This window comes from Oryzias latipes, chromosome 12 (assembly GCF_053564925.1).
Source record: "Oryzias latipes strain Hd-rR chromosome 12, Olatipes_Hd-rR_3.1".
In the NCBI taxonomy this organism is placed as follows: domain Eukaryota; kingdom Metazoa; phylum Chordata; class Actinopteri; order Beloniformes; family Adrianichthyidae; genus Oryzias; species Oryzias latipes.
The window spans coordinates 7,285,939-7,310,652 of NC_136248.1; the positions used below are offsets into that span (position 1 = coordinate 7,285,939).

A 24,714-nucleotide genomic window follows, 5' to 3' on the forward strand; every position below is an offset into this window, starting at 1 on the left:
AATGAGCCTTAACTTTATTTCATCAGTGTTTACTTAGAGCAACTTATATACTGTATATACATATATATTTGCCTAATTTTCCTTCTGGTTGTAGTTTTTGTGGCAAATAAGTATCTGTGTGTGGTTGTGATATGTAGGTCTTTCTGTTCACTCTTATGAATGGGTGCACAGAGATTTCCTTTTCGTGCGTGGGCCATTCGTTTACTTTCAAATAAATGTAAATGCCATTAAAGGGGTGTTTAATTTGACACACTGCGCTGATGATAATGGAGCAAAGACTGAATGGGGCCAGACGGGTCTAGAAACACCTGGGGGGCTCAGTCATTGCGAATGTGGTCTGCGGAGGACAGGGACGCCTTTCCCCGCCTCCCCGTGAGCGCCCATCGCGCGGCCGCTGCCTCAGTTGCGTCCAAGCGCGGGACACGATGATGCAGGCGGTGTTGTTGTGCGGCATCTCCCTCCACCTCTGCCTGTTCGTCCACCCGCTGCCGGCCCACGAGCGGAGCCCCACGCGGCAGCCGCAGGTGAGTCCGACCGAAAACCGCGGAGGAATCCTGGGCGAGCGGGCAGCAGCTGATCGGCAGGATGCCGTGTGTTTGTATGCTGGACGGGCGAATATTCATTTTGAATCACCTTTCTGCAAAGTTTGGCTCATATTTTCCCTACATTAGTTACAACATTTTTTGTAACCGCTCTTTATTACAAGGTCAACTAAGTTTTTACAAAATGTTTTTTCAACGTATTTCTCTTGCCTGGTGGTTTTAAAGCTCATATTTGTTGAATAAAAAGCTGCCTTGTGGGCAGGTGAAACTTCTATCTGCAATTTTCTTAATTTGGTGCAGAAAAATGATCCAATCGGTTATGATGTTCTGCTGTGGCATCTCTTTGAACGGTCTCACAGCTCTCTGTGGAATTAAGACAGCTTTTCTTCCAAACTCTCTGCAGCTTGATGGATTTTATGGATGCCAGGCCCTCTTTGTGGGGTGAAAGCCTGAGATTGTGCAGGCAGAGGCAGGTCATGTTGCAGCCGGTGGGGGTTAAAACTTGTGCTGACTGAAGGGGAAAAAGGAGAAAACACCAGGATCATTATTAAGAGGGAGACAAAGACTCTGAAATCAGCTCCACCAAGAATCCTGTTTGCATACCTCACTGAGCAACATGTGGACTGCAATCAAACAACACAGCTACCATAATCACATTCATGTTAAGATCCTACACTGAAGAGCTTAATCCTTTCACTGAAGTCAAAGATTTATCTTCCTGACAACATCAAAATAGCTGTAAAGCCATTAGGTCACCCAGTGATTCACAGTAGTTGGAATTGTTTGACTAATTGGCCATGAAGTGTTTTTTCCAGCCCTTGTTGCAGTGAGAGCTTCTCTGTTGTGATAAAAGCTAATTTTTTTTGTTAAATTTAGTAAATATGTTAACACACTGTTAGAGACACAATCCCTCTTTTCACAAATTAATTTTTATTTATGTAAGTGTTATACATTTATAAATAAAAGTGAAAAAACAGAGTCTGAGAAGCAGCTTAAAAACCCACTCTGAAAAAAAAAGCGTTTTGGGTGTTTTTGACATGTTCTTGTGGTATTTTTCTGATGATGGAGGACACAAACATATGAAGCTTATAATTTCATTTCTTAGTATTTCTTTATTTATATTGTTTGGAAGCAGGATGAGATAAATATGCCATTTGAAAAAGATTGTAGTTTTGACGTAGAAAATACTCTGGACGAGTCACATTCTTGTTGCAACAGTAATTTTAGGTTGGTGGTGTGAAGGGCTGTAAGCTATCAGGAGAGAGTGTAAACAGAGAGGTCTCAGCAATGGGGATGGTGAGGCAGGGTTTACCCTCAACATAGAGGTAAATATCTAATGGACTACTGCCACTCTACAGAGACTATGTACTAGAAAACTAATGTTCTTTTTTAATTTAACCTAATTATCATAATAAAAAAAATCACTGGGAATGCTTTTACAATTGATCAAAAGATGATTGGAGTTGTATTTTTTTGTCACATGTGTTACATATTTTTCTTTAAGTCCAGGGATATTTGGCTGAAAAAAAAGTGGGATGTTTTCTAAATCTTTACAATTTAATGAACATTTTCCAAAGACAGTGTCAAAATGATGTTTGTTCTAAAAGCTTTGATTTATGAGTTAATGTGATTATTTTCAGTTCCTTTTCTGCTCAACATCCGTTAGCCACCTCATCAAATCATTTTGACCTCTGAAGGTGGGCTGTGATATCTGGCACTAAGATGTTAGTAAGACATCCTTTAAGTCCTGTAAGAGGAGGGTCCTCCCTGAATCTCACGGCCCCTTTACAATTGAACATTTGTTTGGTTATAGACAGTTCTTGAAATCTTATACTAATGTATCACTTGGCTGCCAAAGATTTGACTTAAGAACTATCTGATATTCACATGGTTGAACCAATATTTCTAAAAGTCATGACCCTGTGAGTGCAAAACAATCCCAGACAGTCAGCCCACAACCCCCATGCTTAACAGTTGAAGTGTTTCTACTGAAATGGCTTTCTCCAGATGTAATCTGTTCATTATTTCAAAAGTCGTACAGTTTGCTGATACAGTTTTTCTTAATTCATGATAATTTCTTTTAAATGAGCAACCAAGGCCTGTTAAGGGGCTACCAGCAGGCGTGGTAGTGCCTGCAGGTAGCCTTTTGGGACCAGAGATCTGACAGTGTGCAGTCTGTTCCACAATGTCAGGGCAAATAAGTCTGCCACAAAATCCACCAAGCCCTTACTGCAAATCTGGAGAAAACAGCCCACAGTACCCAGTAGTGACAGGTTGAAGTAAATGTCTTCTTGGGATGTCGTCTTCTTGGCCTCCCACTATGTATCTTGTCTCCAACATCCCCTTTGTGTGGAACTTGGCTTTCATTTTAGAGATGGTACTCCAAACAATCCTAGAACTTGGTTTTGCGGAACACCAGCTAGAAATAGTTTCATTGCACTGGCCCCAACCAGCTGTCATTTGTGTCATGCAGAGTCGTGGAGCAAACACCTAATGACCACAGTATCAGAGCCCGTGCTCAGAGTCAATTGCAATATGAACTACTTGGCATTGCCAGATAGAGTTTTGGCTAATTTTCTATGGGTAGCTACAACTCACATACTCAGCTCAGCTGATCCCACAAATGCATGCTCCCTACAAATGTGGAGCCATTTCAAATGTCTTGTTTAAACCTTTAAAAAGCTTTTCCTTCTTTTTCTTGCTAAAGCTCATCGTCTAAACACTATTTTCACTTGGTATAATCAGCTGTTTGCAAAACATTAGGTACCTGCTGATATTTGGATAGTTTTGTTGTTAAATATTTACAATTGAGAGATCCTTTACTCAGCACCATCTATTCCAAGTTTGGACTTTATTTTAATGAGCAAAGCATGTTTGGGGGAGGACGTCTTTGTTTATTGAATAAAGAATTCAAACGAGACTCCAAGCTTTTCTTGATTCAGGACATATAAGATGTGTGTGCTTGGTAATATTGGGTTTGCTTCTACAAGAACCTCTCATAACTTGCTTCCTAGGTTGTGGTTAACATGACCTCACATCAGGACAGAGTAGGGGATTTCCATGCATCTGCTCAACGCAATTTTATGTCATATATTGGAGTTTCTGTGTGTGAGCCGCACAACTGTTTCTCCGTGCATGTCCATGCCTGCATTGGCACATTGTGGTCAGATGTTTGAGTTCTATCTAAAGCTCTTTCCACAGATGCCCCTCTGTTGTCATGCCCAGTTAAGTCTGAGTTCTCTCGAGTTAAATGAGTTGCAACAACTTCTCAGTCATGTGGTGACATGTTGGCATGAATGTAGGATTCCCCCATCCGGGTATGTTGAGTTTTCTTCCAGATGCACGTGGCCGGATGAGAATGAACTTCTCCTCTGAATCTAATAGGGGTAGGTTTTAAATTTCAATGTATACATTGCTGAAGTCAATGGACTGTGAAGTCTAAATGTTTCAGACTCTACATCATCATTGTGTAATTGAGGCTCGTGTGTTTCTAAGAACTGGAGCTCAAACAATCAGGCTCAAATTACCTTGATGTACTTTGCAAACCCCCTCTTCCAAATTTGGAGTGGTGCAAACAAAACAGAACACTTATTTTTGTTTCCCTAATGAACTCTCCTGAGTTCATTACAGAGACAATGTTGTTTTTGGTTCACAAAGCTCCTTTTCATTACATATTTAAATAGCAGTAAATCCATCATCTATTTACAAGAGAAAGCTTTTATCTGACATTCTTCTAGCTTGTGGTTTTATTTGCTTTTGAATGGTAAAGAACAAGCAGGGACCGAGCAGACCTTTAAATTCTACCAAGTACTCCTAGACAGTTTTATTGCATGTCTGAATTCACGCCGAATTAGATAGGGATAGAGCACACCTGTTTTACTCAGAATTTGTTTTACAGTTTTTTTTAATGTAATCTGTCTCCTGATCAGATTAGAGATGAGTGAGATGTCTCTAGATACACAAAAGTGTATTTTAAAAACCTCAGAGCACTGAAGCTGTAGATACTGTAGCATTTTACATTTATTACTTTTATTTTAAGTTTGTTATGTAAAGAAAATGAAATATCCCTAGCTGTTTAAGTTCTGAATCTGAATAAAGGATCTAGCCGATGTCTAAATAAATTGTTACACACAAACCACACAGTCATCTGCCCCAAATTAGCTCTGCTTTCTTCAGCAATGAGGCGTCTGGATGGCTCAGATAGCTCCGGGTATGACTGGCGCATTGGAAAACCAGGGTTTGTTTCCCAGCGAGTGCGATGAGCTTCATCCAGTGTGGATCCTTGGGCAAGACGCTTTCTCCTGCTGCCTAACTATGTACCCACAAGGGAGCCCAAGCATGGTTCCTTCTGTACCTGTCCCCACCCCAGATAAAATACAAGAATCTGGAAGTGTGTCTGGCGTAAAAAATCTCTGCCAAACCACCTGTGTGAATCCGTGAAAGCTGATTTGCTGTGGCGTGTGCATATTTAAGGGATATGCTGAAAAGTGAACAACTTTCTTCAGGAATGAATTTTATTTGTTTGGAAAAATCCATTCATCCACTTTCTTCCACTCATCCAAGGCCAGTTTGAGGGGGCAGCAGTCTAGTGGTTGCCCTGTCCACTTTCACCCTTCACCAAGGGCAGGAGCTCTCCACCTACCCAAAGTGGACAAATTACCTTTCTCAGGTCAAGAACAATGGCCTAAGACTTGCCAGATATCCCTGCTGCTTCACACCAAAACACACTGGAGGTTCACCTGGGATCTGTGGCAAGAGCCATGGCCACCAGGGTGATGCCAATTAACATCACATGACTGCTAACACACAACTTTTTTTTTCCTTTTATGTTGTTTTACAAAAATAAAGAGATCAACATTTTGGAGGAATTAATCAGTAACCTTTTCTATATGATGTTGTTGGTGTTTTACACCAGTGTAATGGAATTTAGACCATCTCGCCAATCACGTTTCATTAAGATTTGTGTATAGCCATTAAGGTTTCAATAAAAACCTGATTCCTTTTTTCTTCAACATTTTGCTGTAGTTCTTGCTGTAGCTGAGCAGACAGATGAGAGCTAAAAGCCTCTTGTATTGGACATATTTTACTGTTACAATAGGGATTATGAAACATTTGACGTACTAGGTGTTTATTCAAATAAACGCCTTTTGTAATTGAGGCTAAACTTTATTCATCTTACTCATATGTGTAACAGTCTTTTCTTGAAATGGACGGAAAAGAAAAGAAGGGAAGAAGACAGAGGGATACCGGGGTGTGTGTGTGTGTGATTAAAGAGGAGGGGGGCAGGTTTATAAGTAATATAAATCCAAAAGGGGGCGAGGCCTGTCCACACACACACACACACACACACCTAAATGCCACAAACATACATGTGGGCTCCAAAAATGCCCACATACAAAACATGTCAACATGTACACAATGCAACTGATGTTCACACACGCATACTTACGCATTCGGACCGACCCATGTGAAATATTTCATTTAATCACTCAAACTATTTGTGCAAAGGTGAGATAGTACCTGTGCTCGAGTGGATCTTTATGTTCTTATAAAGGGGATGATGGAATGTAAAATGAAGGAGGGAGAGTACCAAGTCATCCCCACACCAAGACCACAGCCGCGGCAGCCAGGACCCCCCCCACCCCAAACACCTGCACGGCAGTGGATAGAGAACAACCGCCCAGGCCAGGGCTAGCAGGACCGCCACGGGGCCCCCCAAGCCAGAGAGCGGGGAGGCACCGGGGGACAGACAGTGCAAGCCCCAGCCCGTCCAGGAGAGCAGCCCCCCCACCCACGCGCCAGGGCCCCCATAGGAAGAACCGCCCTACACTCCAGACAACCGCCCACCCAGTCCACGGTTGGTCCAGGTGAGAGCAAGGCAGGGGCCAACCAACCGTGCCCAGGAGGAATACACCCAAGAGCGGTGGGGTCAACAATAAGTGTTGTTACCATGGCCCCACCAGGCTCACCCGTAGTTGGAATTTGGAGAAGGCCAGCGCTCGAGAGCAAGGACCAGAACCCACACCACAGGAACACGGACACCCCCAGGCTCAGTTGTGATGTGAACCCCGGCCCCTGGTCTTGCCAGAGTGCACAGGGATCCCTCTCCCCGCATGGAGAGAGGGCCTCCGGGTCCAGGAAGCCAGCACTCAAGCAAACAGCCGCCATTGCCAAGGGCCTGGTACCCCCTACCAGGGATAGGGTAGTGGACAGCTGGTCCGAGGTCCCACCTTCTTTATATAATGTATGTGTGTGCGTTTGTAGGCATGTATGAGTGCGTGCATGTATGTGTGTTGGAGAGTACATTTTTGAGGGGAGGGGTGTGTGTACTAAGGGGGTGCAATTAAAATTGCCGGGTAGGGCACTGAGAGGACATCTCCTGATTACTCACAGTGATGCCCAAGCGTCCCCCCACCAAGGGTCCTACATGTCTAAGGTGCAATTAAAACTGAGAGGGGGTCACCCGTTCCCATACGACAACCAGGGGAGGGGGACCACTGCCAAGTCACTCCCCAAGGTGCATCGCAGGCTGACACCCCCCCCCCCCATCACCCTAATAAGTGATTATATGAGGAAGAGGGTAAATGGGGGACAGCTGGTAGACTTTCCACCGGGTGATGAGACAACTGACCCCCAGACCCCCTAAGCATTGGGCCCAGGTCTCCTGAGCACAGGGGTTCCATCCCCCAAAGCACCAAGCCCCCAGGCCCCACACCCCTCACCCCACACAAGGAGAGAGGCACCAAGAAAGCTTTTTTACTGTAGCTTTAAGGTTCTGTTAACATCAGTGACTGCTGATGGCTAATACTCGTGAGACAGATGGACACACTTTCTATCTGGTACAAAGAAAAGTAAATTGTCAAGTGATTGGCTGGTGTGTGCAAAACAAACCTTTACTCCCTACCACTGTGCTTGAAAGCTGGCAGGACGTGCTTCTGCTTATCCTGTTTTGGACTTGAGCAGTGTCTTCTTAGCAAACATCTTAACTTTGTATCAGTTTTCCAAGAATTTTCTGATTTGTTCAGAGGAAAACTGGGTGGTGTGCTTCTGTGATCTTTTTTAACAGACAAAACTCCGTCATTCCAATCCTTCCAAAAAAGTTTTAATTGTGTTATTCTCCTTTGATCATCTTTAAGATTTTGAAAGCTAATGTGTAGCTTTCAAAATGTATTTCTTTCAGGATAGTACTGTGACTTTTCTTTCTTTCTTTGTTTTAAAATAATGAATGGTCGCAGTTGTCATAGTAAAATGATAAACCTCTAAATGATTCAAGAGCAGAATAATTTTTGAGATCATCGCTAGAGTTGTATAGCCCTTCAAACTGACATTTGTTTCACTAATGAGTTACTTAAAGTGTGATAATCAGAAGTACACAACTTCCACTTACCCTTTTATAACCTAAAATAGGATAATTAAACTTAGTCAAATACTTTTAAAAAGCCTTTACAATACAATGTCTCTGTTAAAATATGATACACTGCGGTTTTTCTGAGGCTGTTTTTGACTGTGACTGGAATTTTTTTCCTCTGTTTTGACACAACATAAAACAAAGAGGGTCACTAAATTATGTGCACGGCTGCAATCCCACTTCAAAACAGCATTCCAATGAGACACTTCATCTGGTTGTATATCGCTTTAGCTTCCTTTCTTACAGAATAGCCAACTCAGCAAGCCCTTACCTGGATGTAGCAACAGTCACAGGTTAATACAAGACAGCTGTCTGTGCTGAGTTCAGTCAGTTCAGCAAAACACACATCATGCTCAGTTATTAGCCGCTGACTTCAGCGTGTGACGTTAAGTGTAGTTGTCGCAGTTATTACACCTCTGAACTGCTGTCAGCAGATGGATTTATGCTTGACTACAAATACAGATTTTTCCTTTGCGGAAGTTGAAGTAAACCCGATGCAACTGTTTGTTGGTACTTGGTTTTTATATCAATGTACTGAGGATGTATTTTCATTCTTCAGGTGTCTCCAGGTGGCAGTTTGGGGTGATGAGGCTTTATATATACACTCATTGGCCACTTTATTGGATACGCCTTTCTATACCGAGTTGAACCTCCCTTTGCCTTTAGAACTGCCTTAATCCTTGGTGGCATAAATTTGTCAAGGCACTGGAAACATTCCTCAGAGAGTTTGGTCCATTCGGACATGACAGCACCACGCAGTTGCTGCAGATTTTCTGGCTACACATCCATGATGCCAATCTCCTGGGGGCCATTTGAGTCCAGTGAAATCCTTGTCATGCTCAAGAAACCCGTTTGAGATTATTCCCGCTTTACTGAAGGAGCCATCAGAAGTTGATAGACTGTGGTCCTAAAGGGATGGAACATGGTCAGCAACAATACTCAGGTAGGCTGTGGTGTTGGAACCATGGATGTTGGAACCATTGGTACTTAGGGGCCCAAAGTGTGCATAGAAAATATCCCCCACACCATTACACCACCACCACCAGCCTGAACTGTTGATACAAGGCAGGATGGATCCATGCTTTTATGTTGTTGATATCAAATTTTGACCCTACTATCCGAACGTCACAGCAGAAATGAAGACTCATCAGACCAGATAACATTTTTATAGTCTTCTGTTGACCAATTTTGGTGAGTGTGTGAATTGTAGCCTCTGTTTGCTGTTCTTAGCTAACAGGAGTGCCATCCAGTGTTGTATTCTGCTGCTGTAGTCCATCTGCCTCAAGATTGGACGTGTTGTGCGTTTAGAGATCCTCTCCTGCAGACCTCGGATGGAACCAGTGGTCATTTGAGTTGCTGTTGTCTTTCTATTAGCTGGAGCCAGTGTGGCCATTCTCCTCTGACCTTTGGCATCAACAAGGCATTTCTGCCCACTGAACTGCCGCTCACTGAATATTTTCTCTTTTTCTAATCCCAGTAGATCAGCAGTTTCTGAAATACTCAGACCAGCCCGTCTGGCTCCAACAACCACGCCACATTCAAAGTCACTTAAATCCCCTTTTTTCTCCATTCTGATGCTCAGTTTGAACTCCAGCAGATCGCCTTGACCGTGAATGCATGCCTAAATGCATTGAGTTGCTGCCATGAGATTGGTGGATTGGAAATTTTCATTAACAAGCAGTTGAACAGGCGTGCCTAATAAAGTGGCCAATGAGTGTATTCAGGGCCCACTGTTCAATTGATTCAAGTATTTAATAGTTTATGTTTTTACATAAATTATGGTTCCAGCTCATAAACCCATGAAAACAGGATTTTTGGCTTACAAAGATGGACAATAGATTAGAGTAAAAGGAGATCTGATAATGCTTCACCAGAAAAGATGTCATGTATAGAACTAAACCAGTCAAGACAAGTATAAAGGTCAGACAGTTGTTCGTCACATGGCTGAGTCTGCATTCTAAGCTACTACTAAGTGTAAGTGGTAGTTATAATGCAACTTGTGGAATGCATCTAAGAATGCTTGTTTTAAGCAACATGAGAAAAAAACCCCTCTTACTTCACACTACACAGTGCTTCAATCCAGGCTCACTGTGTTGACAGATGCCTCTGAATTTTAGGAGACATGAAGCTGATGCAGATAAATGAACCCAGACAGATGCTCTGCTGTCAAAAGACATGCAAACATAATCACACCTTCTGAACATCACACTTATCAGCATCCCTTTATTCCCTTTTCCTCTCAACTCATGCTGAGTCAGCACACATTATCCTGGGCTTATCTAGAACCTTGTTTGTTATCATTTAACTATTTCCAAGTTCTTTGTGTCTCTAAAGGTGTCCCTAGTTTTAAAAAAAGAGATACAATAAATCTTTAAGCAGGACAGATTACCCATTGGTGGAAAGATTGACCTACTAATAAAGATTATTCAACTGTATAAGTTTTAAAAAAGAGGTTAGACCACTTTTGAGACACATCATTGTTTTTCTTGGCATTCCGATGCTCTGCTTGAGGACAAAAAAAGCAACATGCAGGTGAGAAGCTCTTTTGTTCAGCTTGTTAGGGAGGAAGTTGTCTAAAAATACAAATTTATCTAGAAAGAAGATGACAAACAGCAGTATAAAGTATGAAGTCATCAGAAGAAGGAAGCAGTTGAAGGATGCAAGTTTGAAAAAAAATTGTTAGCTCAGCATTAAACAAACATAGAAGATGAACCGCTGTTTACTTTACTGGCTAAAATGGAACATATGCATTTGAAGAGTTGAAATTTTTAAATTAAATATTATTTTGAGCTACATGACTTGGGTATATTTCAAGGATTACTGAAACAGCAAAACAATGTAAGTCACATTTAGACTGGCAGGTTTGACCTGCACAAGAGTTCACCTCCTCTCATTGTCTTATGTCTTCGCTGTTAAATACTCCATAGGTTTTCCAGTGGACCAAAACCAAGGGATGATATGATGCAAGCCTGATCACTGCGTTACAGTGAAGAAAATCAGGTTAAATGTGACTAAATCGGAATCACAAAGATGTTGGAAAAATGTTCTGTCGGTTACTTGGGTGTCTAAGAATGCGCAGGAGTCAGGAATAAAGGTTTTTGAAGGACATGAATGCATGTGATAACCAAGCCCTAAACATTATACAGTCAAGATTTGAGATTCTGACATATGAGGAAGAAGGTTAGTCAACACAAACAGAAAGAACGGAGTAACTAATGGTATAAACCTGGTGTGCTGTGACAGGAAAAAGAGAGAAAACTAAACTAAAAACAATGCAAAATATGTCAGATGATTAAAAACCTTGAAAAAGTACCAATCCTCACTGCAGGCACTTAATGCTTCTTTTTCCTTCCTGACCACAGCGTGTTTTGATAATCCCACCTGCAAACAAGCAGCTGTTGGAACTGCATGATAATTTTCCAGTCATCTTTGGATCATAGAGGGTTTTTTAAGCTTTTTTTCCCAGAGAGGCAACATTTATTTTAATTTTTTCAGAGATGGCGAGTACCTGTAATTAACCGTCATATTTCAGCAACAGAGGGTTACTTGCAGGTGCTAATTTTTATTTTATTTATTTATTTATTTATTTGTTCCTTTCATGAAAATTATTTATGCCCAAATGTTTACATGTTTGTTTTACCTATTAAACATTTTCATGATTGGAATTCCGACCAAAGAGCAGAATTTTTGGTAATTGCCAAACTCTAAAATGCATTTATTCGTCTGTAGCTTTTACCTACATTGCTTAGTGAAAACTGGACCGGTTACTGTCTGTGAGGCCTGCAGTTGCTTCAGACTGTTAAACTCAAACAGATAATGTTAAATAAATCACAGAGCTCACATAAATGTAGATAAACATCTGCTACAGATAAAGGACTGTAGGCTTTTTAAACTATAAGAGCTTTGTTTTACCACAACTGAACAGCATTTGCATCATGTAAACCTCAGAATAAATACTGGAATGTAAACTTTTAATGACTTTTTATTATAACTGTGGTCATAATCATTTCTCCATACAGCATATGTATGTGGGGAGAAAAGCTCGCAGTTCTTTTGGAGACCAAAAATAGTGTAAAGATGACTTTGAGTGGGAAGTTATTCTTATTTTTGATAGTTTAAAAGAATTTCTTTGGAAGTAACGTCCTGGCGGATGGTGCTGTGTTTTCAGGGGTGGCCTCACAGCAGCAGCAGCAACAGCCACATAGAGCTAAAGAAGAATCAGAGACACAAACAAGACACAACTATTGAAGATGAGCACTTCCCGCCCGTCAGAGCATCCAGGAATGACACAGAGTTTTGGAATCGTCCTCGCTGTGGAGTGCCAGACTATCCCAAGGTTACCCAGCTCGACATGCGGCATCACAGCCTGAAGAGAACAGCAGGAGGCCTGAAAAAGCAGGAGCGCAGCAAGCGGTTTGCACTCTTTGGAGGGCGCTGGGAGAAAACTGACCTCAGCTACAAGTAGGAGACTGAAATATGCCGTGGTTTGGTTCGTTCAGACATGCAGCGAGCTGTTTAAAAGCCTTTAATTACCAAATGTTTCTCCTTTTTGACCCCTTTCTACAAAAATGACACTTTGAGATTATTTGAAGGTCCAATTTGTCAAAACAGCAATAAATGCAGTTTGCACCACAACAGAAACTGCAGAGTGATCCTTCAATTATACTACAAAGCGGAGGCAAAATGAATAATGTGTTTACCCGAGTGGTTACGTCAAAACGTCTCTCCCTCATTCTGCATTGTGTGTGTTTGTTCAAATGTTTGTGCTACCCACTTTTACTCTGTTCTGCACAGATTTAAACACTTAGGGAGGCAAAAACCTTTTGGTGGAATGAGAAGGAGATCAAGCTGTGATTCTTCAATTTTGCTTTTGTCCATCAGATGTTTGTATGCTTAGATCTTAAAACTGGTTCTTGTGAAAACTGGGTTGAGACAATCCACTTTACGAGTGAAGGAACATTTTTAAGATCAAGGTCAATCAATAAAAGCAGTTTTAGTACATATTCTAAGCTGCTTTTATCTTTTGGGCTTTTTAGGTATGCCACTGTTTTTCATTTGTATGTTTGACAAATGACTGAACAGCTAAACCACAAAATTCCTTTACAAAGCTCTAAAAAATTATATCAACAAAGGAGTCTAAAATCAGAAGGAGAAGCGGCAGCTTGAGGCAAATGTATAGATAAAGGGTGCATTTACTTTCCCAAATCACAATACTATGTAATATGGATTATTATATTTCATTCAGCCAAAGTTCTCCCCCAAATTAGCTTATTTTAATTTCAAAGCCTCCTCCGGTCTTAAAGACTCACTCCAATGATAATCATTTTTTTGGTGTTTTTAACATTTTCTTGTAGCATTTTTCTCACAATGAAGGACATATATAAAGAAAATCAAGAGTAAAACTGTATTTCTGAATATTTCTTCAAATCATTGGAAATCAGGAGCAGACGAAAAAAATGCAGTTGGAAAATGCTAGTAGTTGTGATGTAGAACTTACAACAGCAAGCCCCAAGCTCCATACTCAATTTTCATACATCCACTTGTAGACAAATGTGTTTTCCTCGTCTGAACCAGAATCTGGCTCGAGACTGTACAGCTGGATATTGATCAGATTTTTGTTCCACCTGTAATGTTAGGGTGGGGTTGAGGCCTGTAAGCTAGTGGGAGAGCGCATAAATAGATGGATGATGGGAAGGCGGGCTTAGTCTGCACCAACAGTCTCGCCCACAACTCAGAGGTGAATTTCTAATGAATTCCTGCTGCTCTGCAAAAACCCTGTTTCTAAAATACGACACAGGTTTTTTGAGTATAATCATAATTAAAAGACCACTTGGAATGTTTTAACATAGATCAATAGATGATCGAATTGCTCATTTCTTCATGAGCACATAAAAATTACTAATCATTCTATGAAGGAAACACTTGACTTGTTTGCTTCATTTATCAGGCGTGGCTAGAAAGTTGAAACTAATGGAAGTCAAACTTGATTTTTCTTGCCTGAATTCTGTAGAAAAATGTAAAAATGTAGGGATGGAGTTTTAAAGGTCTTTTTTCTTTATGCTTACAAGTTACCTCAGGTCATCACAGGGATCTAATTCTAATTGAAGGGATTTAAACCTAACCCGACAATGAAGGGGGAAGGGGCAAGAATGTCAAATATGAAAGAATAGAAGGCAGAGGGCAGGTTATCACAACAAACCCTCGAGCACTGGTAAAGTGGTATTGTTTTTTTCGAGCCTTAAACTATTTTATGTACTATGGTTATTTTACTTTCTACACTTCTTAAACTAAAAAATATGAAAAATAAACTTAAAAAAGCTTTTGTTGTAAAGTGGAGTTGAGTTTGAGGTTATTTATCTTATGCGAGATCAACACAAGGTCAACAATGCTATAAAATGCTTGGAATGAGAAGAACTGTAAACACTCTAAAGTAATTGAAAGGTAGTCATTGCATGCAATAGTAGAAAAGCACAATGTAAAAATACAGATAGAAAAGTACAAATATAATAAAGAGTAAATGCAAATATGGGTAAGGTTAAAATGTGTTTTGGGGCATGTTATTGGACATGTAGCATTGACAAACGAGGTAGTGACATATCATTGCACCTTTAGTTGTTATTTACAAGTATTATGAAGATCATTGAAATCTACTTCATCTTGAAGTACAGAACTGGGTAAAGGCTGTTTTCTTCCTTCACATGCACCAGAATCATGCGGTTTCCGTGGCAGATGAGGGAGGAAAAGGTTCGAGACATCTTCCGGGAAGCATTTGGAGTGTGGAGCGAAGTGACGCCTCTGAGGTTCAGAGAGGTCACTGATGGCAAAGCTGACATCACCATCGACTTCAACAGGTATCCAATCACACACAATCAATTAATGCTGATGTGATCAAAAATATGTCATGTCATCATTGTCAGTATCACAACCTGAAAGCACTGGAGGGGTTTTTAAGTTTCAAAGAGTCCAACAGAAGCCAGACATTAAAATAATGGCAGAAGATGAAGGGAATGTGCACTTATCATTACTGCACAAACAAAGCATAAATGGGCTCATGGGAGGGTAAAAAAAACCAGAACGAATCCAGGCAAAGTAATGAGAAGGTAATAAACCTCAGGTGCCTCAATCTCACATTGGAACACATCAACAGATGGTAAAAGAGTAATTAAAAGATTAAAAACTAATAAAGATCAGTCATGTTGTGTTAGAATTAGGGAATTAGCTCCTCCTTGTTGCGCTGCTATGTGCATTTTTCAATCATTTTTTTTTGCATGAGGTATTCTTCTTCTGTCTCTCGCTCATTGTAAAATGATTTCAGGTTATTTATTAGTTACAGGATTTACATTAATTCCATCAAAAGACAGATTACTTGGAGTTAAATGTCACCTCTCCAAATTTGAATAGGAATGTGTTTAATTTATGTTTTCTGTTAAGGTTGTTCTATCTGGTGAAAATACAGAAATTAGATAAATTCACTACGTCACATAAAAGATGTCATAGGATCTCATGAAAATGTTTCATAAACCATCTACCGGTAAGCTTTAGCAACAAAACTTTATCTGCACTTTTCTGCTGTCACTGAACAGATTGTTGCTCAGGTTTTTTAAATAAAAAAGTCCTATGTGAATGTAAAATGTCTTTGCTTTTAAGATTCTTATGTTTCTCTGGCTTTCATTTTTTCCAAATTTTTTCACCCCCATTATTCTTTTCTGCCATGTTTTGGTGGATTTGTTACTCTCTCCATTTCTTGCATGACTTACATTTTCCTCCAATGTGCTTTTTCTTCGGGTTTTTGCTGCCTGAGGTGTTTGCTAAGTCCTTCATCACTCTAACCAGCCTCAGTTTTGAGTTGGGATGAAGCTCTGCATTAGGAGCCTATTTATCGGGAGATCAGTTCTTTTGGCCCACAATCCCAGAATCCCACCACATAGTTGTGTGGTGACTGACAGAGCTCTACTATTGTTGAGTGCTGATGGGCTACACGCATCTTTAGTTTACACACCCATTCACATGTGTTTTGTGACCTTTGTGGAGCGATTCAGCCAAGTCCCCTATAAGGTGCAGGATTCTCAGTCCTCTTTTCACATGTCATGTCTTTGGATCAGATCTGTTAACAGGCATGTTCTGCAGCTCAGGGTCATAGTTTGCTCCACACTGCAGGCAGCGAGTCAGATGTATTGCCTGAGAATGCAGGACTTCTTCAGAGTTCCTCTTGTCACGGATTTTCTTCATAAAGATTTGGGGCAGAACTTTGTAGTGCTGCCAAGGTTTGCAATTTGCAGACAGTGTAGTTTACTGCCCCCAACCCAAATACTGACTTGTTCTAATCAAAAGCAGTCTAAACCCCTTAAAACTGTTCATTCAGAAGTTAGGTCATTTGGTGCAAAACTACATGTACATTGCATAAAGTTAATGCTTGTTTTGGTGGATGCAGCACAATTTTCAACACATATCACATCTCTAGTCTAACTTAAAACAGAGAAATGTTATGGAATTCAAAACATTGTTACCTGGAATGTGGCCTTTTCCTTTTACTAGTTGTAGGGGCCAACTAGCCTGGATAATAAATGATTCAATGCTTTGTAAAGCCAGGCTGAATTTTTATGTTGAGCCTCCAGCGACATTTTATATGGTCTGATTAATCCCTGTGGCAGGATCATGTTACCTCTCTGTCAAAACAGGTTTCCTACCTCTGCCAGTTCAATTGAAAAAGCCATACGTCACTTTGAAGTCTTTATCTAGAAATAAGTTATTTTCATGACTCACTTTTGCAACTTTTATTGTTATTTGAACTCATCTCATCGCATTAGCTCTGGATTACGTGATATAACAGCTTGTGCCTTGGATTATTTATTGTTTTCAATACCCCATTTAGCTTTTTTCTAACAAGACATGGAAAAAAAGCCTTCCTTTCTGCTCTCAGATTCTTTTTTGTTTCTGCATAACGGTATCATTCCTTTACCTGAAAAAATGCTTTTGCATGCTTTGTAAACTTCTCCTTGTTTGCTCCTGCACTGTTGCAAAACACAACCATGATTCCAAAACTACATTTCCTGTTTTTACAGGATGAAATAAACCCACAATAAAGATTAGCTTTCTAGTGTCCAGTACGTTTTTTCAGCTGTAGCAGTTACTTCATTTCATCCTGCCTTTTTTTTCACGGATTTTTATTCTAACTACAACAAAATGCAAAAAATCTGAATCAGGCAGGCATTAAGAAGCTATATTTGGAAAGCTAACAAAATGATATGATGATTTTATGTGTTTCAATTAAGGGTATGAATCTCACCCTCTCACATGGTTTGATACGCATCTCGATACACGGTCCATGAATCTTCACAACTGGAATGCTCTGGTTCAAATCTCAGCTGGGTTCTTTCTGTGTGGAGTTTGCATTTTCTCCTTGTGCATCCATGAAGAGAACATGCAATCTGGCTTCTTCCCACAGACCATAAACATGCATTGTAGGTCATTGTAGCTCAGTGCTAATTGCTCTAAATTAATCCAGGTGTGAATATGAGTGTTGTTGTGTTGCCCTTTGATGGACTGGTGACCTGCACAGAGTGTACCCCACCTTTGGCCCACAGTTGCTGGTATAAGCTACTGCAACCCCTTGACCCCCAGAAGGATCATGCACGATGGGAAAATGAATGGCTGGATAATCATAAGGGAAAAGACCCCCCAAATCACCTCTTTACTGAGGTAGAAGGTTTTGAATGACCCCAGTAGATGTCGTGAGATGTTCCTTCTGGTATGGTCTTGGTCTTGGGAAAGCCATTTCTAATGGCTTCTCTAGAATCCAGTTTTGCTTCCTGACAACAAGAAGTTATCCAAATCTACTGAGCAGTAACAGAACCTAAACTGGTATAAAAAAAGAACACAACCACATTGAAACCAAGGACAACAAGAAAGGTCTGGTCAAGAGTTGAGCCTCAGATTTAGACTGAGTTTTTCTGCTGTTGAACCAAAGGTGTAAATTTGGTTTGAAAACTATCAAAGGTCTTTGGTGTTCAAAGAGAGAACCCAGTATTTCCTGTCTGTCTCTCAGGTACTGGCATGGGGACAACTTACCATTTGATGGTCCTGGAGGAATACTGGCCCATGCTTTCTTCCCCCGTACACACAGAGAAGGAGAAGTCCACTTTGACTTTGATGAACACTGGACAGTGGGAAACAGTGTAGGTGAGTTTATCTAGTTTTTTTGCAAACAGAAATCTTTACTAAAAGATGATCTTAGTGACTTAACCTCATCGTCTCTTCCATTCTTTTTAAGGCACTGATCTCCTGCAGGTGGCTGCTCATGAGTTCGGCCATGTTCTGGGCCTTCAGCACTCTCAGGACCCCGATGCGGTGATGTGTCCTTTCTACAGTGACTCTTACCCTCTGCAGCTTAGTGATGATGATAAGAGAGGCATTCAGCATTTGTATGGGCCGCCTGTGCACAGACCGCCTGAGGTCACAGAGACCAATGACATCAGCTCTGAACTGGTGAGAAGATTTTACCTAAAAGTTGAACCGGCCTTCTATTCATCAATATGCATAAGTTCATAGACAAAAATATCTGTGGGATGTGTTGATGTTCTCCAGCCGGATGCCTGCAGAACCAACTTTGACGCAGTGTCCATGATCAGAGGAGAGCTCTTCTTCTTCAAGTCTCAGTATGTTTGGCGTATCCGTCATGGACACTTACAGGGTGGCTATCCAGCCTTGTCTTCACGACACTGGAGAGGTATTCCTGACTACATCGATGCAGCATATGAGGACAAGTCGGGCAACATCTGGTTTTTCCAAGGTAAAAAAGGAAACTTGATGCCCAAAGTTTCTCAAGTTGATGCAGGTCATATGTGTATATATATGTATATTGTGTCATATTTATTTCTGCTGAAAGATTCTGGAAGAGTCAGGTGGCCCGCTTTACAGCTGAGCAGGCTTGTCTACACTTTTGGGTTAACCTGGGGGTCGGCAACCCACGGCTCTTTAGCGCTGCCCTAGTGGCTCCCTGGAGCATTTTCAAAAATGTTTGAAAATGTAAAAAGATGGGGGAGAGAAATGTATTTTTTGTTTTAAATGGTTTCTGTAGGAGGACAAACAAGACACAAACATTTTTAACGTTTACCAATGCTGTAAGAATGTGTAGAATAAATTTGTAATACTAATTCGTAGGTTAATTGGCAACTCTAAATTGTCCCTAGGTGTGAGTGTGAGAGTGAATGGGTGTGTGTTTGCGGACATTCTACCCTGCGACAGACTGACGATCTGTCCAGGGCGTCCCCTTCCTTCGCCCACAAGTGGCCGGGATAGGCTCCGGCAGCCCCGTGACCCCAAAAGGGAAAAAGCTGTTAAGAAAATGAATGAATGAATGAATGATATGGGAGCCAAGCTGTCAAAAATATTGAGCTGTCAATCAACTAGCTGCGCTGGAGAACTGTCCGTGTCCCATACAGCAGTGGTCCCCAACCACCGGGCCGCGGACCGGGACACTTGTCACCGGGACGCACAGAAAGAAAAAATAATTTCCATTTTATTGTTTTTTTCGAAAAAAAACGTTTTATTTTGAAAATTGACCGGATTCTCTCTGTTACATCCGTCACACTTAATGCACGTCAAAGTCGCGACACCAAACATCACGTGATACACCCCGCTAAAATTAAACCCAAACAACCAAAATGAGCAAAAAAACAAACTTCTTTAGAAAGTTGCTTTGACAAGGGGAAACGGTCACATGAAGGGACAGAAGAGGAACCTGCACCCGCTAAAAAAGGGAAATATGCCTTTAACAGGCAGCGGTAAACGTGCCTTGCGTTGCACCCCCCCGGTCCGCGGTAAACGTGTCTTGCGTTGTACCGGTCCGCGGTGACAAAAAGGTTGGGGACCACTGCCATACAGCACACGACTCCGAACGGTCTCAGAGAAGTGGAAGCAAAAAGATAAGCTGAGAGCGCAACATCTCTCCGGCCTATCAAGCCCATTTATTTTGAACACACACCACATTGAACATTGCACAGCGGTCATCAACCTCTCTCCCTTCTACACTCATGGTGCAACATAAAGAACCAACATAACAGGAAGAATAAACTAAGGTGGAACAACAAAACTTCTATATGAAAAGAAACGTGGGCAAACAGAAACGCTCATGCTGAGCCCTAAGAAGATCATCATCCCACATCCCACAATCCCCTGCTGCTAACAGACCTAAAATGCACAAGACCGCCACTACAATTTCAACATTTCTGTCAACGAAAATTTGCCTCATAGCCTGCGACACGTGTTTCTACCAGCAGGGCTTTTTTTTTTGTTTTACTTAAATGGAAATGGGTGAGACAAAGCAAAGTTTAATGATTTGTTGGGTTCACCCATTAGACATCCCACCTGCTAATCACATAATCATGCTCCGAAATATACAGGCTTGAGCAAATGGCAGAATTAAAAAAAAGAGATCTCCCCCAGAGTTGACATAAATCATTTCTTTCAGCAAACTGCCCCTAGTTGTCTTTGGTGGAACCACAACTTTTTGTGTTTCCTAGCTTGTGTCATATTTAGGAATGGAAGGTGGGGACTTGGTAGCAGAAACTTTGGTGTCATCCAAAGGTTGTAGACCTTTAGCCAAAGGTCTGGAACCCGGGGCTCCGGATCCACATTTATTCCTCCATTGTGGCTCTTTGGCTTTAATGAAAAATGCTAACAATTTAAATAAATAACGAGTTTGTAGCTCTGGTTAATTTGTTTTATTTAAGTTTAATTATTCTGAGCTTAAATCTTCTGCTGCACAACACAGTTGCTGTTCTGAGACAAATCTCTTAAAGTACAGAATTCCATTTCCATGTACAATATAGATTTAGTTTTTAAATTGGATTCCACACTAATATTGTCACGTCTACAGTATATTCAGTAATAAAAGGAGAAAAATTATGGATTTGCACCTAAGTCATAATTATAGAAAATACCACGTATGACTTTCTTGCATTTTTAGTTCAAGTAAACCTGCTGCAGCAGGACGAACTTTTTGACACGGTGTATTTTATTTTGAAAAGAACTTGCATGTGCTGTTGTCAAAAGTAAATACAATATAAAATTGTTTTATATGGAAAAATATAATACTTTCATAATTCAATTCTTTGCAAACATTCAAAAGCCGCATTATATAAATGAAAACAAAAACATAAATAAAGCGTATTTTCCTGAACTTTCCATACTCTTTCTGGGTTTCGGTCAGTAAAAAGCTGGACCAAATGACTCTTTTAGCCTTAAAGGTTGCAGACCCCTGATTTAGTCTCTTTGTATTTTTGTTAATGTCAGCAGTGGTAATGTTTTATGTGGCTTATAACTGCATAATAGAAGCTAAGCTCTCCTGGAAGAAAGAACCCTGCAGGCTTGATAACTGTTATCACTGGGATAAGCAGGGTCTCAACGGTTCAGCAGGTCATGTTTTAATCTAGAATTTGTTCTGTACACATCGCATGTTCTTTCTTTTGAGTTCAACTGCATGTTAACCAGCTTGGTATAAAAAGGCTGAGCTATTTCTCAAGAATTTACATGCATACTGGAATTTTTGATTTGCACAGATGATTATTTTCCAACCAGACCCATACTGTGTGATTTGCTACAGTGGAAAAATGTAAATTGGTCACTTTAATGGTTATCATCCACATTTTAATCAGATTTGTTTTTCCTATGGCTGTGGAAGGTGACAGGTATTGGGTGTTTGACGCTGAGAGGAAGATAACTGGACCCGACTCGGTCCAGCGGTTGGGTCTTCCTGTGACAGACATCCATGCAGCTTTGAAGTGGGAGGAGGATCACGTGGAGAAAGTTTACTTCTTTAAGTCGTCCTTTTATTGGAAGTTCAATGTCCAAGAAAACAGAGTTGAGGACGTCCGTCCTCGCAGCATGCACGAGTGGCTAGGACTGCCCAGTCACATTGATGGAGCCTTTCTTGATCAAAACGGTGAGGACATGGATCGGTTTCATCCCTTCTGACTTCCTCACTTCCTAGTTACACAGAAGCTTATAGTTTATTTTGTTCTATGTCACCCTCTAACAGGCTATGCTAATTTCCTGAGTGGGCGGCACTACTGGAAAGTTGACCCTGTGGCGTTGAAGGTGCTGGAAGGTTACCCCCGCCTAATCGGCATGGACTTCTTTCATTGCTCTGCTGCTTTGTACAAATGATTTATGATTCTGAGCACTTTATTAATCAGACAGTATAACACCATGAAAACCTCTCAGGCTGTTTGGAGACTAATGTATTTGTTATTTACAGGCATAAGATAGACATCGGTAGGTAAGGACTTCATAATCATTACCTGCTGCTCTCCATGTTGTTTTTTAAATGTATACCGGTATATACATTTTATGTTACCGTATATTCATTTTATTGTAAATTACAGTTGGCACACACCCCATTAGGCCAAAATGTTTATCTTTTTATCATCATATCAATGTGGAACCAGCTTAAATGGTTGGTATCAGGAAACACAATCTTGCATTAAAACATGATGGTGCATTGGTTAGCGCTCTCACCTCAAAGTGAGAAGGTCCGGTTCAAACCCCAGCTGGGACCTTTCTGTGTGTAAAGGTCTCAGTGTACATGTGTGGCTTTTCTCCGGGCTCCCCGCCATGAACGCACCTTTTTTCTGCAAAGCCATTAAGGTCTGGTCTTAAGCTCTTTAATTTGTTTTTAGTAGAGGAGTTATTGTGCAAGCTCTGATGTGATCAAATCAGAGGTCATGTTGCATGTTATTTCAGACTTTAACAGCAGATAAATATTTATCGAGATGTTGGTTAATGCACCCCCATCTGGGTGGTGCGTTAACTCCTCTGCATTTTCCATAATGAATGGAGAAGTCCTCAGGTTTAAATTGTTAAGGGTTGACAAAGGTTTTCTGGAAAGACAAAGCCAGAACCTTAGATGGTACGATTATTTTAAATGTAACTCATTTGTTTACTCAATTTTTAGAGAAATGTGACGTAGTAGTTATCTTAAAAAGTCAAACTGCTTTTTCTACATTTTCTTACATTATAGTACTATTTTTATAGTTGTAGTACTAATGGTGCTTCGCTGTCATTCAAAACAATCTCCAAAGTACTCAACTGTTTTTGTGCTAATATTCTATGTATTTACTTCATGTTGATGCTCTTTGTGTTCAGTGCAGGACACTGATGAATGCATTGACCTTTTTTATTGTGTTGTGCAAAGACAGTGTCACAAAACCAGGATGTATTCTTTGTCATTGTGTTTTTGCAACTTCTGATTTTTATTTTGAAAAATTCATATCTTACAAAACATCATGCAAAACTTTCAAAAAATAAATAAAATCCATAAAAAGATATTCAGATTTTATCTTGATTCTGTCTACCTTGAAAGGAGGATTTTTTCTTGCAAAGTCATATGTCATTTTACATCCTAACAATAGTAAGCTACAACTTAAAATAATGCACAACTGTTCTGGAAGTGAGGGTGCAAGAGGGTCATTAGTCTTCGGGTGGGAACCCTCTCAACAGATTGTGTTTGGTTGAGTTTAGCTCACAACAGTGAGAAAGCTCAACAGTATGTTCCGGATTCCCTTCTTTGTCTGCATCCATACCCCAAGTTTAATTAAGACAATATATTAACCAGCTAGCTACCAATCCGGTTTAAGTCAGACTCCACCAGAAGAGATGAAAATATAGAATAGATGTAAAAGCCAGCGAATCAGCTAAAATAATAAACCAACAAGAAGTGACCCTGTTTAAACTCACCCCAACCATCTTTTGATCTTTTTTAACAACATTCCCAGTGGTATTTTAATTATAATTATGATGTTTTAAAACCTGTCATATTCTAGGACATAGTTTCTGCAGAGCGGCAGGAGTTTCATAGAAATTCACTTCTGAGTTTTGGGGGATACCATTGGTGTGGAGCAACCCTGCCCCCCTTCCTTTCACCAATAATTCAGCTATTTTCGTTCTTTCACTAGCTTACAGCCCCTTTCACCCTCAACTTAACCTTACTGCTGAAACAAAAATTGCAAGCAACATCAGAGCTATCCAGCCATACAGTTTTGAGCCAGATTCCAGCTCGGATGAGGAAAGCAAAGACATACATGGATCTAGTTGTCTATAAGTGGACGTATCCGAATGGGGTCGATTGTATTTTCCATATGTACAAATACGCTCTTTTTTTCAACTGCATCTTTTTGTTAATTTTTTTAAAGAAATTCGCAAAAATGGAATTTTAGGCTAAATTGATTTCTATATATCCTCCATCATCAGAAAAAAGCCATAAGAACATTTTAAAAACACTAAAAACACAACTTTCATCGAAGTTGGTCTTTAACAATTTTAACAGAAAATAGCGACCAGCCTGAGATCCTATTGGTTAAACCATAAAGCCCAGAAAAGGCACAAGGAGAGCTACACAGCTAGCAAAAAGAGATCCAGCTCTACAAACATTTATTTAGAATAAAACAAACTACCTAACGTCCCTCTTTTACCCTAGAACTAAATTAAACCACCAAGCCCAGTAAATTAATTAATACAACAAAAGTCACAGATTGACAATTTAACAAAGTAAAGCCACACAGCAGGCCGAGTCCTGACAGCTAAACAAACATTTCAAAAAACGCAACAAACAGCCTCACATCCCTTCTTTTTCTAACAGCTCTTTATTATAAAACAAAATTCTGTAGATGTCTACAGTTAAGTTACTTTATGTAGCTTTTGTACTCACCAGTGACTGCCTCAGACAGAGTCAGTTCTTTTTTTTTCTACTAGTACTTATAGCCAGGA

The 24,714-nt window shown here is 40.4% G+C and overlaps 2 protein-coding genes across 2 annotated transcripts in view; both read left to right on the top strand.

Moving 5' to 3' along the window:
* The window catches only part of LOC101167971 (stomatin), a 267,426-nt gene that overhangs the window by 55,153 nt on the left and 187,559 nt on the right, over positions 1–24,714 (top strand). The gene's annotated exons all lie outside the window — the stretch shown is intronic.
* On the top strand, positions 318–23,272 carry str-3 (stromelysin-3). The gene is given in 8 exon segments (NM_001104674.1): positions 318–524; positions 12,119–12,411; positions 14,658–14,801; positions 17,996–18,129; positions 18,221–18,435; positions 18,535–18,739; positions 21,632–21,892; positions 21,989–23,272. Coding segments are annotated over 8 exon segments (1,479 nt in total). The 5' UTR covers positions 318–425; the 3' UTR covers positions 22,117–23,272.